The following is a 14816-nucleotide window of genomic DNA, read 5'->3' as shown; positions in this document are numbered from 1 at the left end:
TGAGAGAATATCTTTAATATTTTCTGTGAGTTAACTCTAGGCTCACTGTGCTGAGGTAAAAACCTTTCTTGGCTGTGTTTCTGTGCTTTGTTCTGTTCCACAGATACTGTGAAACAGCGGGGGAGCTTCCTGTGTTTATTTTTTTTAATTTGCTAACTTCTGTTTGCTGGCACTGCTGGGTAGTTTACCCTTAAATAAATTGCATGCAGAGAAGCTCCTAGTAGCATCAAAAAGGTATCCTACAGAGCTGGAGGGGGGGGGGTTCCTATCATCCTTGGATCGCTGGGGCTGACTACAAAAACGGCAGAGCCTTGAAAGCAGTGCCTTCGTTAGTGTATGCATCCTGAATGGTGATAACAAGATCAAGACTGCTGCAAGGAGAAATGCCTTAGATGCTAATTAGCAGAGATTTCTTTTCTTTAACCACAGTGGGTGTTAACCACTAATAGCCCTTTCCTTTGCTTTGCCTCACAACAGGTAGCTCCCTTGCACATCTACTATAATGGATTGTAGATTCAGTGAAGAGAGCAACAGCTGGCATTTTGCAAAGTATGAAAACTCTGAGAAGTTTGAGAAGATCTTGTCTTTTCAAGCTGTAATCAGAGCTTCACGGTACCCCAATGCTCTCTTCCTTGACTTAAAACTGGAGAGGAAGGGCCATCATGAATTGGGCGTAACCTTATCTACTTTTGCTCTCTGTGAATCCCCAAAGCCATATTTTAGTTTCACAAGCATACTGGAAGGCTGAGACATAGCAACTGTAAGTATTGCCATTCTTCAGAAGGTGACCAATTATACCTAGACCTCAGCTGAGAAAATGACAAAAACTCATGCTCATACTCTGTCAACTGATCCATTGTTAAAATTTCCTTAGCAGTCCAAACTTTCCACAGAAAAAAATATTTCTTCCCAATTTTCAGATCTAAATTGGCCCATAATGTTAATTTAGAATGTGAAAATTGATCAAATTGATATTGTCATGCCATCATACACCATTGTTTTCTAGTTGTAGAAACTGCAGGAAGAATGGGATCCACTCTAGCATAAGTAGAGCCTAATTCAATGTTTTATTTAGGTTCACAAGCCTATAGGCATGTTAAATACTGAGTTCTAGACACATTACAGTGATCAGCTCAGATTTATTCAATGATTCAGCAAACTACAAGACGAAGCTAGCAGGGCTGGAGCCCTGCTTATAAGCATGCAAAACATCCCATCCAACACACCCACTCCCAGTGACAGGCTATTTACATTACAATGGCAGTGGCAGTATCGTAGCCAATGAGGTTAATCCGAGGCGCGATTATTGCTAATTGAATAAATTACACTGCTTATCTATAGGTTAGTTCCTGGATCCAGGCGACCTATTGTTCTAAAGAAGTAAGCTCAGCCCTGTTCTAGGCATAGCTAGAGGAAAGGCTTAGGCTCAGTACATAGCAAGTACACACCATAATTTAGAATTAAGAATAACAACAAAGCAAAACTTAGGCACATCAAAAGTACAAGTTTTGTTCTGGCGACTTAGAAGTAATCCTCACTTATGAGTGGCCACAGTAGCTGAATATTTTCATATCCATTTCAAAAGAAATTTCTCCCAAGGCCTCAGCATGCTTTGGACAATAAAGAAAAACATGTGTTAATGAGTCAATCGCTAATAAAGAACAGTCACAAAAGTGCTGTTCTGGAGATGTCCTGAGAAAGCAACCATTCATCTGAGCTGTGGGTAATGCATCACAGTGTGTAAACTGCCTCAATTTAGGAACCATCAAGATATGACGATAGTGTAGAGATTCAAATTCAGCTGGATATTTAATTCCTGTGTAAAGCAGAGAACATTTCCTTCTGGCATCTTTAAACAAGGAATCCCAGTCCTGTTTAAGTAATTTCTCAATGAGCAGCTCTCTTTTCCTCTTTGTTAAGGGGCTCAAAGGCCTCACTAGGCACAACTGAGTGATTTGAAAATTTACAGCTCCATTCCACAAAGAACATTGTTAAAATTTAAAGTTAATTATTGCTTTTCACATACTCTCAAAAGTGCTGGTATATACTGGCTCCTAGGGTAAATTCTTTCCCCCCTTAATGCTAACAGTGTTAATTCAGTTTTCTGTTTAACATACTGACTATGCTTAGACCATGATCGATTCAACTGGAATATAATCCCCAAGTATTTAAATTCATTGACCACTTCCATTCATTGACCTTTTATATCCAAATTTTCTCTTATTATATCATTTAATGTTTCCATTACAAAAATAAATAATAATGGTGACAACAGACAGCCTTGACGTATTCCTTTCTGAATAGCTATATTATGTGTTAAATCTCCATTAACTATTATTTTTGCAAATTGTTCCTTGTATATAGACATTACCATCATCATGAAATTATTGCCACAATCCCAGGTCTCCAATTTGTATCTTAAAAAGTCCCAAGTTACATTGTTGAAGGCTTTCTCCGCATCTAAAAAAGACCAGGGCCAGTTGTCTTTCAGGATGTTGTTCATAATATTCTAAGATATTTAGTATTGTCCTTATGTTATTCTTTATCTGCCTCTTTGGGAGAAAGCCGGCTTGGTCTCGATGTATAACTTGAAGCAATATCTTTTTGAAACGAGTGGCAATAATAGTTGCAAAGATCTTGTAGTCAACATTTAAAAGCGAGATGGGTCTATAATTTTGTATTTCTTTTTCCTCAGTATTGGCTTTATGTATTAATGTAATCAAGGCATCATTCCATGTGGTTGGTAAATTTCCTGTCTCTGTCGATGTTACTGCTATTTCTGATAATCAGAAATGTACTTTGTTAAATGTACTGTTGGGATGTTGTTCATTGCCCTGAACCCTATGTATAGGGGAGGCTGGTCAATAAATCACATAAATAAATAGTGATGAGACTTTTAAAAATCAGTTGATGGCTGAGTTGCCAGAATATTTTAACATGAATGAAGGAACAGCTAGTACTTGTGCTATTGAATGGGATGCTTGTACAGCTTTTATTAGAGGGGGAATCATTGCATACGTTTCTCATAAGAAGAAGCTTAGAGAAATTAAAGAAATAACTTTGAAAAATAGATTGAAATATATTTTAAGCTAGCTATATCTTCCACACCAGATCTTTATCAGGAACTGTAAAAAGTTAAATATGAACCAAATAAAATATTATCAATGAAAGCAGAATATGCTTTAACTTGTTTGTGCCAGTCATATTGGGGAAGTGGTGAAAGGCCAAGTAAAATTTTAGCATATCGTTTAAGACAGACAAAGAATAAGAACTATATTTCTTTGATCAAAATCAAGAAGAACAGCTTCCAGTTTTGGCATTTGCCATGGCTGCTGCTTCTCTCTGGACCTCTGGGAGACAGTAGCCAGAGCCCGTGGCTGGGAGGGGGGGCGATCGTCCGCATCACCCCTGGAACCCTTGCAATAGGCTCCTAGCCATGGGGCGCCAGTGAGCTCTTCCACCAGTGATCTGGCTGGAGAAGGGGAGCTCCTCCGTGCCCCGAAGGTCCCGCTGCGGAGTGCCCCATATAGGGAAAGGAATCGCACACTGGAACAAGTGCTTGGTGGCCGAGCAAAATTAAAATGGAAAGCGGATTCAATATTGAACTGTGAGTTAGAGTAAAAGCAAGAAGCACTGAAAATTCAAGCCGGAAACTTCCCTTTAAAAGTGTTTGTGTGAGGGGAGACTCTCCACCGATAAGAAAAGCTAAGCGATTCTATGCTACAACAACAAAGGGGGGTGAACGATTGAAACAAGAGAGACTGAATTAATAAGCATTTAAGAACTTACCACGTGTATTAAGGAGTATCAGAGACTGTGATAACTTTTATAAAAAGTAAACAATCTCTAAAAATGGCGCCCACGAAGAAGGATGAGAAGGAAAAACAAGTTAAACCAAAACTTCCTGTAGGACCTGCTGGACCAGCGAGTCCTGCCCCTAGACAGGACACAACTGCAGAGCTACAAAAGATGCTAATGGAAGCATTGCGACCCCTGCTGGATCAAATAACAGCATTGCATGGCAAATTCGCTGCACAGCAATTGCAACTGGCTAAAATAGCCAAAAGACAGACAAAACTGAATAAGAAGTAAAAGAAGTGGATGCCAACACCAAAAAAATGGGGGGGGGACTGCAGGTGATGGGAAAAAAGAGCTTAATGGAAGAGTCTCAACTGTTACAGCTACAAATGGAGAGAGCAAGCTTAAGGTTTCAAGGTGTTCCTGAAGATAAGACTGAGAATCTGAAACAGACTATGTGTGATGCCTTAGGCCCTTTGGCAGAAATAGATCTATTTCTAGAGAAATAGCAATAACATCTATATCACAGGCAGTAATCTGGTCATCAGAAGAAGCTGAAACAAGAAATTAGTCTAACTGGAAGCAGTTTAGATACGCACACACACAAAAAAGTATAATCTCAGTCCATTGGATGTAATATACACCAGTGATCAATCAAACCAACTTCAACAATAAAGGTTATAAGTGTAGATCTCACCAAAAATATTATTTGCATGGAGGTGTGCTTCAATCCAAAGCTGTATCTAGTATCTCAGTAAAATCTCTCCCCACCAACAAATAGTCATAAGTAAAATTTACAAAGTGGTTGAAACATTGATAAAACATGTCTGAAGAATCCACATTTGGACCATACACATTAAACATAACAGTATAATAGAATCAGAGCTTTTCACCACCAAAATAATATAGTGGATCTGTAATTACTTGCAGAACCCAAAAAGCAAAAGGCTGGTGAATCGATACAGTAATACCTTTGATCAGTTAGATGTATCAGTAACATATACCTCACCAACCCAATCCTTACATGAGGAATCTTTATCTTTTGCCATTATATGAGTTTCTTGTAAAAAAGCTACATCAGCCTTAAGAGCTTTTGACTTGGAAGTAACCAGTAATTAGAATCCCTCAGGCCCTAAACATTCCATATCACATTTAACATAACACTTGAAAATAATATCTCTGATCCACAATGCCCAATTTTCTGACCATAGGAATGTTACCAAGTATAATATAGGGAACCTGCCTATCTATGCAGCACTTAATATAAAATATAAATGAAGTAAGAACAAAAAGTGAGGGGAAATGTACCTATAAACTAATAGGGATGGGCACGAACCAGTTCACAAGCCAACATTCAGCATGAACTTGGCCCTGTTCAGAGCTCCCGAACCGATGATCAGGGAAGCCTTCCCCAAACATTTACTGGACTTCTGTCCAGTTCGGCTTTTGGGGCCATTTAAACCTAACAGCTGAGCAGCATGGGTCCACAGCTCACCTGTTAGGTTTAAATGGCTACGAATCATTTCATTGATCAGTTTTGCTTTCCCCTGCTTTGAAGCAGGGGGAAGCGAAACGGACCAGTGAAATGGCTGCTAGCCATTTAACCCTAACAGTGGGGTGGGTCCACCCACCAGCTGTTAAGTTTAAATGGCTGCAAGACCGGCCAGTTCAGGGCATTTTGGATTTGATTTGGGGTTAGGTTCGGGGACTGCCCCAAACAGAACTGGAAATTTCAGGTTCATGCCCATCTCTATACACTAACCCCCACCTATGTAGAAAAAAACTATTACCATCCCTAAAGAAAAAAAACAAAAAAGGCTTCTTCTTTTTTGCATCCAGGTAAAATGCCAGAGTTCTCGATAGCACCAGCCATTCTCATCCATTTAATTATATAGGTATATATGGACCAATTCCAATAATGACAGATTAAAACAAATTAAATGGGGGGGGGAGTGATGGAAGCATCTGTTTAAAGCCTAAAAAGTAAACAAGGGGGGTGAGATGGCTGGTGCCCAGACCATTTTCTGTAAGTTGGCAGTATGTCCAAACAGTTAAAGCTTAATACTAGAGATACAGAAAAAGAAAAACTAGCAGTTTTATTCAAAAGACTTCAGTGGGCTGTTCATTTCCCCACAATAGACTTAAGGGTTTGGAACAGCAAAGAGTAGATCTTGCAGACCAGTAAAAACGATTCTGCAGCAGTGGGGAATTGAAACTTTTTGATCAGGCATTGATAACGCATGTAGAAAATGGAAGGAGATTCATTGTAATATTGCAGAATCATATCTCTTCCAAGGTTTATGCTTTTGTAAATTGGTGCCATTGCATTGATATTTCTTTAGTGTAATCTGGATAGAACATGATCTTATTTTTCTTAGGAACCTAACAAAGATCCTTTTTCTGTCTTGCAAGGCAGAGGAGGTGATCTTTTACACTCGATCTGAAGAACTGCACAATGACAGGAGTTGGCTTGTTTGTGTTCCTAGATACACAAGAAATCCCATAAGCCCATTCAATTTGCAGCTGGAAATCAGATGGGAGCTGCAAAAGTTCATTAAAAAAACCTTTCTCTTAAATTCCACCAGTTTTTGCTGGCCTGCCTTATCTGACTCTTCTGAAAGCCCAGGGACATGAAGGGTGAGTCAACGATATAGCTCTTGAGCGGCGATATCCAGCTGGACAAGCGATTATATGAAGTTGAGAGTGCTGTTTCATGAGCCACAGTTCAATCTTCCAGAGCAGCTGTTTTGGACTCCATCTGTTGAACTTGTGCACCAATAGACTCGATTGACCCCCGAAGCTGTTGAATTGAATCGTCGATTATCTTAATGTTGGCAGAAAGTTGTTTTAGTTCTTCTGGCTGATATTTTAATTCTTCAGATTGCTGTTTTAGTTCTTCAGACTGCTGTTTTAGCTGTTTGGACTTTCCCCCCATCTGAGTGGCCATTGTTTTCAGCAAGATAATTGCCTCTTCTTGACAGTCAGTAGGAGATGATTCGGCCGCTGTGTTTCTTTTCCTTTACAGCTCATAGTTTTGAAAATATAAGCCCACTTACTGGAAGAAATAATAACAAGCAAAAGTAAAATACTAAAGTAAGAGCAAATAGCCGCAAAATCAAACAAAACAAGTCCAGATCAAAGCATGATGCGAAAAAGAGACAGGAGAGGCACAGAGTTGCTTCTCATTACTCTGCCATCTTAAATTCTAGTCCTGCTTAGATTCAACAAGGGTGCTGTAATATATGCATTCCAATTTCCCTCTCCACACAGAATATGTATGATTTACACAATATTTCTGAAGCCTCTGGAAGCTGCTTTCTCTAAGCTTTTGTTACACACACATGGGGTTCTTTTAGCAAACTAAAGTTCCTTTATTCGAGTTCACACCACTGGTCCATCTAGGTCAGTGTTTTCTGCTCTGGTTGGCTATGGCTTTCCAAAGGTCTCATGCAGAGAAAGATGTTTCCCAACACCTCCTTCCTGAGATGATTTAACTGGAGATGACATGGAATGGTCCTGGGTCCTTCTGCATGCAAATCTTGTGTCTTGTCATTGAGCTATGGCCCTTCCCCATCAGACACATGGGCTACTGCTTTAGCCATTCTTGAAGCTATTGGAGCAGATTGTTCTGCAAACTTATTGGGCTGGGGTGAAAGCCATGTAGACAGATCAGCATTTCAGGGAAACAAATGGTTTTTTCCCCCCATCCACCTGGATGGAATTATCCATTCTTTGTCTGCTGAAAAATCAAGTCAATAATTTTGTAACCAACATAATTAGTATTTTAAACAGGCCAATCTTAGCTCAGAAGTGTTGCCTGGAATGAAGTTTCCAATAACAGCAGGAGAGACATAATTAAGATGTATGACTTTTGTAAGTGATTGGGAATGTTTGAATGGGTTAAATAAATAACAGACTAATTAAAGTAGAGTTTTTAGCTTTTAAAAAGGCATTTTATTACTGTATGTATATTCATTTAAATTAACTTTGCTGTCAAGGACTGTGAAATTACTCTGTTGGCAGATTTTATGTTTTAATTTACAATTAACTTAACTTTGCAAGTATCCATAGGGTGAAACTTCATGTGCACTGTTCTTCCCCTCAGAGCCAGAAAATGGGACCTCCGCATATATTTAAATTTGCAGGTTTTTGCAGCCTTTCAAAAGATAGTAGTGTTTCTTGGTGTTTATTAGCTTAAATCTTTTGGGTCACTATGTTGCAAATTTAATAGTCTTTCTACTAGCAAACTTTATGAAAGGGACTAACCCATAAACACTGGGAGATGAGGGGTTTCTTAGGTATGCAGAAAAGGATTAGTTTGTACTTTTTATTAAAAAGCCCCCCCGTGGCTTGTTGAGGAGTGAACATTCTTGTTCTCAGAATGTTGAGGCAAAAAGGAATGGGGAAATGAGCTTGCTGAAGTTACACTTAAGAGCTTATAGAAGAACTGTAGGTCAAGAAGATGGGCTTTCCCTGCCCCAGTTTATAATCAGTACATTGGGCTTGAAGGCACTTTGTTTTGTTTCACATTAATGCTTTCTATTTTGAAGATTTCTTTCACTCAGATATGAAGTTTTTAAATGATTCTGGTAATCCTGATTCTGGATTTTAACCTTGTTTTTACAGGTGACCTGTAACTGCTTCAGCATTAGTAATGGAGAGGTGCAGGATGTTGGTGTTGGCCTTTATCCCAGGTACTGTGGATATTCGTTCATTCACAAGCAATGAATTGCTACCCCTTTTCACCCCAGGCTGCTGAAATAGCAGGTACAATAACGAAGAAAGAAGTCTGGAGATGAAAACAACCTGCAAGAATATGCAACACAGTGGCAGTGAAGTAAATACTTTTGCACATATGGCCATAGGCTCTGTGGGTTTCCAACATATGGAAAACAGGGTACCCTGTATGTAAAGCATCCCCACATCTTCCCTTCTCTGGGAGGGGATTAGAGGAAATTAAATTAGTTCCCACATGGCTAGATGGTTACTGAAGCTATATGAATCAAGCATAGTTATGGAAGTGGGTAGAGGAAGAATCTGTAACATTAAAGTGTCATCTTTGTCTGTGACAGATAATTATTTTTATTAATCAAGACTTTTCCCCCTTTCCCAGCATGTCTTTGCTGAACAACAGTTGTGATCCAAACTGTGTAATAGTCTTCGAGGGTCCGCAGCTCTACCTTCACTCAATCCGGGAGATTCAGATAGGTGAAGAGGTAAGGTAATTAACTTGTTCTTCCTTCCGTCACAGACACCTACAGCAGCTGCATCTCCTTAAATAACTTCCAGACTGCAGGGCCACCAGCTTTACACTTTGATGATATATTGATGCTACTTCCTATCACATAGCTATCAGGAAGGAGATGATAAAGGGAATCCTTTCTTCACACTGTCTGGGTCCCATAATCATTACCTCTCATAAATCATCAGCAGTTTTGATGAATTCTTCTCCCTCTGTTCCTCCTCTAGGCACTTCATTTTGTTTGTATTTGAGTGCCTTTACCCTGATAAAAACACTTATGATACTTCTGGGTGGAATGCAGCATTCACTAAATCATTGCAACAATAAGCATTTGTCAGACTGAGACCATGCTGAAGCAGTAAAACTTTCATTGGCAAGGAAGGTAACAAGGTAGGGGTTGTTTCCTTGTTGGTTGTATTAAAAATGACATGGAGAGATGCCCTTTCAAAATGATTTGTGTTTTTTATCAGAGAAATTCTTGACACCATTTTCTTTTTACAAATGGGGATATGGAATACACTTCTCCCCCCAACTGCAACCAGTGAAGGGAAATGTAATGCTAGATTTCAGAATATGACAGTCTCCTTGGCCAGTCTCGGTATCTAATACTGGATCTCACCCAAGTGTGCATGCAACTGCATTTACTTTTGCTGTGAAGTGTGTGTACATTACTTATTTCTTGTCTCATTTCATTTTCTGGTTTTGTTTTTCCCTCTGACTGTAAGGAGCTTATCTTGAACATTAACCCACTTTACAAATCGTATCATAGGAATCAATCAGTTGAAATTATGATAGGAGTGAAGACTTGTGGCATTTATTTGCATTGACCTCAGTATGGCTCACATTGGAGTAAAAATTACAATAGGAATGATCTGAGAGCACATTGAAACACAGGGGTTGCAGGCATAGATTGGCTTTTTACAATAACGCTTTACCGCTTTCCTTATTAAAAGTTGTAGCAGATTTTCAGCTGGTGTAATTAGCCAAAACTATTCCACAATGAAGCAATTTAAATAAATTAATGAAGAAATATTTCATTGCTGAAATAACTCGATTTCACAATAAAAAGTATGTTAAGTCATTATGCCTTAGTAAAGTAAAAAAACTCTTAGGAGTTCATTTCATTTTCAGCAATTTACAAACCAACATAATTTGCACTGGATTATCCAACCTCAATCATCATGTGGGCAGTTTTGGAATTTTGTGAAAAGGTAGTAGGTATCACCACAGAATGGGTACCATAGGCATTAGGATCAGTCATAAAATGGCTCCAGGAGTGGGGGTGGGGCAATTGCAAATAGGTTGGGAGATCCTGAATGGACCCTCTCTGCAGACCCAAAGAGGATACTTTCTGGGCTGTTCTGAAGCACCTCCTGCTCCAATGAGGTGAAAAAAGCCAGAACTATCTCTTTGCTTTGGGGTAGAAACTGTTGGAACATACAAGGTCTATATTGCACCTACTTGAAGAAGATCAGAAGAACAGCCTATAGGGGACAGCTGAAGGACTGCTAGTTAGCATACTTAGATTAGGGACTTCCCACAGTTTCAAATTTTGTCCTTCCTGTCTCCTGATCGGCTTTTTAGAGACTTCTTGCTCCAACTGAGCCCTCCCCCTTCATTGTTGTCTCTCACAGCAGTTAGTTAAATCTCTCTCCCTCTCCTCTGTTCTATCAGAGTTTATTTATTCTTTAATAAGCCGCGTTATTTTCTTTAAACAGTCGGTACTGCATTCCTCTGCATGTTTGAACTCTGACAACAGAAACAAGTTGGCACCAGGAAAGAAACTGATCGGTCAAAATGGTGTCCATGGGTATCATGTAGAGGATTGCTGCTCTGAACAAACTGCCCCACAGGGCCTCAGCTCAGACTCGGCTGGCAGCAGTACAGATTAAGGAGGCAATGCAGGCATAAGCCACAACTGTCACCTCTTGCCTCTCCACCACCTGGGAGGAAACCATGTTGTGATCACCTCCAAGGCTCACCTGGGACCCAACACACAGTATTGACAGAATCAGACATGTTTGTTACTATTTCCAATGTGCTGCCATTGTTGGGAGCAAGGTGAGACCCAACAGACTGTTGGTATCTCAAGCCCATTTCAAAATAGCCAACAGTGGCACAGGTCCCAGAGGAAACAAGTTATGCCTGTCACCTCCTCTTCTGCTGCCAGTGACTGGGAGCAAGCTGACCCCACCTTGCCTTATCAAAGCAGCCATGCATGCTGTGCTAGGGCTAAGAATGACTCTGAAACCATTTGCTTTTTGCAATAATTCATCTCAAAATCTGTCCTATTCTCTGCTCATATTTCCTCAGAATTGCTTCCTACACGGTGAACAGTTAGCTCTTACTATGCTATAAGTACACCCCTTTCCCAGAAGTCATAATGCTAGACCATCAGCTGTAACAGCAGGAGCCATGAAGTGGGGACTAGGAGTTAATCATACTTAGTGGCCCAAAATACTTGAAATATGCCTGGGGCAAAACGCTACCTGGAAACCGATGGCAACGTTCACTCCCATTTATAAGAAAATTAATATGAGACCTAGTGTCAATAGGTAATGCCCTTCTTTGTCCTTAAGTCAAAAGTCTTCAGTGGCGAGACATGTTACCCAAATCTGTATGGTCAAGGTCAAAACCTGATGCTGATTCAATTGTACTTCTTTCTCTCTTTTGAAAACGGTGCTTTCCTGTTGTGCTATCTCAAGCAACTCAGTTACATTATTGAGAATCTCCTGGCAATCACAAAGCTACAGTTAAAGGCAGGGGCAGGGAAACAAACTCTTCAGCTCTCCCGCTGTAGTGAAGCAGAAGTACTCCTGACTGAACGTAATATATACATTTGAGATCATAACCAAGACTAATCATAGGAATAGGGAAACCATTACAGAAATCAGCTGTGGTTATTTGACAGCCCGTCTGTTTCTAATTATGAAGCTACATGAGTCTCAAATTTGCTCCCAGTCACTCAAAAGCAATTATAACACCTTTGTCTTTGCTGTGGTGGCAATTTGCTGTTCAATTTTTGTGGACCTTTGCTGTTTCAAACTCCTAGAGGTTTAACTCTTTATGCATTTTAAAAAGAAGAAGAGTATAATATTGAGAAGACTAAAGTAGTTTGCCTAGGGACTACTGTGACTCATTCAGAGAGAAACTGTCCCTACATTTTAATTCCCCCCCCATTTTTTTCTTTAGAGCTCACTCTAAAGACTACTTCCAGTAACTCTGAATTAGACTGTCTCTGAGTAGTCTATTTGTGCTCAAATTGCCTTTCACAGTTGGTTCTCCTAGAACCACTTTTTGCTGGTCCCTTGGGGTGGCTATCTAATTCTATGCTCTTTATAAATCTTCATGCTCAGTATATACTACTCACATAATAATTGGAGGACCTCAGGTATTTCAAACTTCTCTGTACTGAATTAAAACCTATTAGGCAATGCTTGTCACATTTCATATTGTTAAATTAATACTCATCTTGAATTATCAGAGCTGACAGTCAAGCACAATAAGTTCACCATCCAACAACCTTTTATTAACCTCCTCTAACTAGGAGAATGTTAATGCTTTTTTAAAAAAAATGAAACTCGAATAGAGATTGGGGATGACATTTTCTAAAAGCAGGTATTCCTTTATCAGCATCAGCATGAATAATGTTTTACAATCGTTGAGGGTGTATCAAGAGACCTCAAGATATTCAGTGGAAACAGTGATAGATGGAGCTATACAGTTGGGTGGATCCAACCAGCTTTTTCATTCAATCTTGCCCCACTCCCCTCCTTACTACAACTCCTGTCTCATATGTATTTTCTTCATTTAAAACATTTATACCCACCTTTCTTCCTTATGGAGCTCAAGGCAACTCCCAACATAAATATATATATATATAAAATACATTAAAACATAAAAGCAGAATTTTAAAATCCCAACTCAGGACTCCTAGTAAACTTAACCAAATGCAATCCTAAATAAAAACATGTTCAACTGCCTCCTAAGGATTGAAATGAAGGGGGACCTACCTGGAGAGGTTGTTGCATGATCATGGGGCTACCACTGAAAAGACCCTCTTGGTGTACCCACCAAACGAACTTCTTTGATCAATGGGGCACTCAGGAGGGCCTCTCTCTGTGATCTTAATTCCCTGGCAAGAACATATGGGAGACGACAGTCCTTTGGATTCTCTGGTCCCAAGCCACATAAGGGCTTTAAAAGTAAAAAACAGCACCTTAAATTGGGCTAGGGAGCAGATCGATAGCCAGTGTGATTGCTGTAGTATTGGGGTTATATGCTTCTGATAGCTGGCTCCAACCAGCAGTCTAGCTGCAGCATTCTGCACTAGCTGCGGCCTCCAAACGCTGTTCAAGAGTAACCCCAAGTACACTGCAGTAGTCAACACAACACAAAAAACCTTTATTGGCATGAAAGCACAAAACATCATAGAAATACGGGAAAATACTAAGATGCATCAGTCACTTACACTTGGCTATTCAAGTCTTGTCTTCTGATTGCATAATATAAAATTTTTTGCAACAGCCTCCATTATTTCGCAATTAGAATTAAACAGAAGAAAGTGAACAATTGAGTCATCAGAGTGTCAGGTCTTACCCTCTAGAAATGGAGTAACAAAACGAGATCGGATATCCCTATAGAGGGGCAATGAAGTATGGTGTGTGTAATGGATTCTATATCTTTTAGATACCAAGGACAAAGTCTGTCTACATATGGTATCTGGCGGTACCTCCCTAAAAGCACCTCTGATGGCAGAACATTAAAGCGTGCAAGCATGTATGCTCTGCGATGATGTGGGGCTGTTAAACTTGACAGATACTTCGAAGTAGAGCCCATGTCAAAAGTCCCCAACCTGCTTGGGGAGCATCTGCTGGCTGTGCATTCCCTAAGTTCTTGCCTTTCGATGTCAAGAAATCTTTGTTTAATAATAGCATAGGCTTGTTTATCTGAACAGGGGGCTAAATAATCCGGGGATATTCCCATTGTAGAGAGTTTCTCCTCTACATGTCTAAGCCATGGAGAGAGATGGGACTCATTTAACATGTGAGTAATAATACTTTTAGCTTTAGCATGGAAATGAAGTCTAAGCCAAAACTGAGTTGTTATCAGCCATGCCCTTGTCGATAGAAGCCTTTGATCTAAGCATTAAGCTGCATAAGGAACACACGAGGGAAGTCCAAAAATATTCCACAAGAATCTGGACTGAATTCTTAAGGCTTCAATCCAGATTGGTACTCTGTAGAATAATTGAGCAGATAGTTTTGCATTAAAAACTTTAAGGGCCGCTGGCACGTACTGGTTACCCCTGGTATAATGGAAACGTGTAATTGCCACAGCAATGTTTTTCACTGCCTCAATTGCTCTCTCTTTATGATAGACCCATTTGGTGTTATAGTAAAAGTGAATACCCAAATACTTAAAGCTTTTGACTTGTTCAATGAAGTGGCCTCCAGTATTCCATCTGGACGGCTTCCAACTCTTACTGAAGATCCTAATTTTGGATTTTTCAAAATTCAGAACTAGCCTATTCTTTTCACAATAGTCTACAAAGCTCTTCAAAAGGCATTTCAGCCCTATACGAGTTAGAGACAATAGCACTGCGTCATCAGCATAAAGAAGTAAAGGGGTGGGGATCGAGCCAAGTTTAGGACTGTGACCATTGATCGGATCTAAGGTGGGTGCCAAATCATTTATAAATAGGTTGAATAGAAAGGGCGTTAAAAGGCAGCCCTGTTTGACTCCTATATTAATTGGAATTTTGTCAGTTAGGTCA

General features: G+C 39.7%; 1 protein-coding gene across 1 annotated transcript in view; it reads left to right on the top strand.

Annotated features, from left to right (window-relative positions):
- Nucleotides 1-3852: 3852 nt before the first annotated feature.
- Nucleotides 3853-14816, top strand: part of LOC107106688 (histone-lysine N-methyltransferase SMYD3-like) — a 117772-nt gene continuing 106808 nt past the window's right edge. The window contains exons 1-3 of the mRNA XM_015406872.1: nucleotides 3853-3906; nucleotides 8425-8492; nucleotides 8912-9014. Of these exons, the coding sequence (XP_015262358.1) occupies nucleotides 3853-3906; nucleotides 8425-8492; nucleotides 8912-9014 (225 nt within the window). The remainder of the gene's footprint in view (nucleotides 3907-8424; nucleotides 8493-8911; nucleotides 9015-14816) is intronic.

Source organism: Gekko japonicus, unplaced genomic scaffold, assembly GCF_001447785.1.
Source record: "Gekko japonicus isolate JY-2015 unplaced genomic scaffold, Gekko_japonicus_V1.1 scaffold1103, whole genome shotgun sequence".
NCBI classification, from domain to species: Eukaryota; Metazoa; Chordata; class Lepidosauria; order Squamata; family Gekkonidae; genus Gekko; species Gekko japonicus.
Note: the sequence above shows the minus strand (reverse complement) of the source record. Positions and strands in the feature narration are given on the sequence as shown.